Below are 1,831 nucleotides of genomic sequence, written 5' to 3' on the forward strand. Positions count from 1 at the left end.
GTATGTATGTACGTATGTACGTACTTGCAGGTCTGCATTCTGCGCCATGATTGTAAAGTCGACATCATCTCCGACTTCCAGGCATCACCACCCCCACCACCCACCCCCACCACCCACCCCCACCACCCACCCCCACCACCCACCCCCACCCCCACCTCATGGCAGCCGGCCTGCAGTTACCTTCCATTCCTGTATGCGTGTATTGTGGATTATATGTGTGTACATATTACAGTCCACCTCGCCCTCGCCCTCCTCCTCGTGCTGCTGCCACTTCGCCCTAAATGAGCCGACTGCTGCGTTTATTATAATGATCGACCCACCATCACCCCCGTTTTATATATCGCTGACTAACCGATTGCGGACGTCCTAACTAACAATAACCACCTGTTAACTAACCATGTCTCCATCTACGGACACGCACACACATACGCCTCACGCTTGCAGCTCCTTCCCTGTACCTCAATTCGTAGGCTTACTATTGTACATGTACTATTGTACGACCTGCATGAAGAACTGCGTTTCACACCCCAATACGCGAATGATGCTGCGCTTGGTATTCTTTGAGTGGGTGAGTGAGTGAGGGAGGGAATATGCCCCCCCCCTCACTTCTCCGGTAAACAACTCTGTGAAGAGAACTGCGTGGTGGCGGATCCGTGGGCATGTGGACCAGTGCGAATAAAGTGCGAATAACACCAGGAAAGAACAATAACATCAATTCCCAACCGTCAACTGCCAACTCCCCAATCCGTACCTTGCCCTTGACGGGAATTCCCCCCGTGGAAAGAAACCCGTCGGCCGCGGCGCCCAATAAGGCCCGCGTGGCCGCAGAAATGTGTACGGCACCAGGTACACCCGTGGACTCCATTCGGCTGGCAACGTTGACTGGGGCGAGAAGGGAAAGAGCGATACACAGACTAACGCACGGAAGGGGGAGGAGGGGGAGGAGGGGGAGGAGGGGGAGGAGGGGGAGCAGGGGGAGGAGGGGGAGGAGGGGGAGGAGGGGGAGGAGGGGGAGGGGAAGGGGAGGAGGAGGGGGAGGAGGGCCCGGCAACATGCGCTGCCAACAGAAACCGAAAACAATAAAACCCCAATAAGAACCACGAAGACATTTCGCCATTGCTGCTGGCCGGTGCTTCACTTAGAGAGAACGGAGACTCAAAAAAACTATAAATATATAACCCCAAACTCACACACCTGTGTCGCCAAACAGACAAAAACGGGGCATCTTCCGCCCCACGATGCCGCTCATGACGGGGCCGCTGTGGATGCCTACTCGCAGTCGTACAGGCTGGCCGGTACCGGGCATCATCACGCAGCGAGCCGCTTCCAACGCGGCGAATGCAAAGACCTTGTGCGCGTGCAGGGGATCCACGGCCTCTGTAACGGACCTGTGATGTACGGCGGTGGTTGTACGGCGTGGGTACGGCATATGGATTGGCACCGGCAGGAGTGATGTTTAAGAAGTTGCGTATTAAATTTTATCAACAGGGAGCTACAACAAGAGGGAAACAGAAGAACCTTCCTTTTGTTTCGTACCGGTCGTACCAGTCGTACCTGAATCCCTCGGCGTCCTCTTCTACAAGTCCGCCGCACACCATGTAGCAATCTGCGTTCGACGAAAGCGGAAAGAAGCAATTTAGGTCAGCTTCCAGATTAAGCAGCGTTTGCGACAGTTTTCCAAAGACGAGGATATGAAAAAGATGGTTTGGTACAGGTATCAAAAGCTATGAAAAAAGGATCGAACAGGAGAGCGCCTATCGAACACACAAGATAGGATACACCTGGTCTGGAATGTAACACAGTCACGCTTCTCGGCAGCCGTCCGCCAAAT

At 54.3% G+C, this 1,831-nt stretch overlaps 1 protein-coding gene across 1 annotated transcript in view; it reads right to left on the reverse strand.

Annotated features, from left to right (window-relative positions):
* The window catches only part of cyc33 (guanylyl and adenylyl cyclase family member), a gene marked incomplete at both ends in the record, with an annotated part of 50,007 nt that overhangs the window by 36,229 nt on the left and 11,947 nt on the right, over window positions 1-1,831 (reverse strand). The window contains one exon of the mRNA XM_002957730.1: window positions 1,195-1,388. Coding sequence (XP_002957776.1) covers window positions 1,195-1,388 — 194 coding nt within the window. The remainder of the gene's footprint in view (window positions 1-1,194; window positions 1,389-1,831) is intronic.

Source organism: Volvox carteri (genome assembly GCF_000143455.1).
Source record: "Volvox carteri f. nagariensis unplaced genomic scaffold VOLCAscaffold_78, whole genome shotgun sequence".
In the NCBI taxonomy this organism is placed as follows: domain Eukaryota; kingdom Viridiplantae; phylum Chlorophyta; class Chlorophyceae; order Chlamydomonadales; family Volvocaceae; genus Volvox; species Volvox carteri.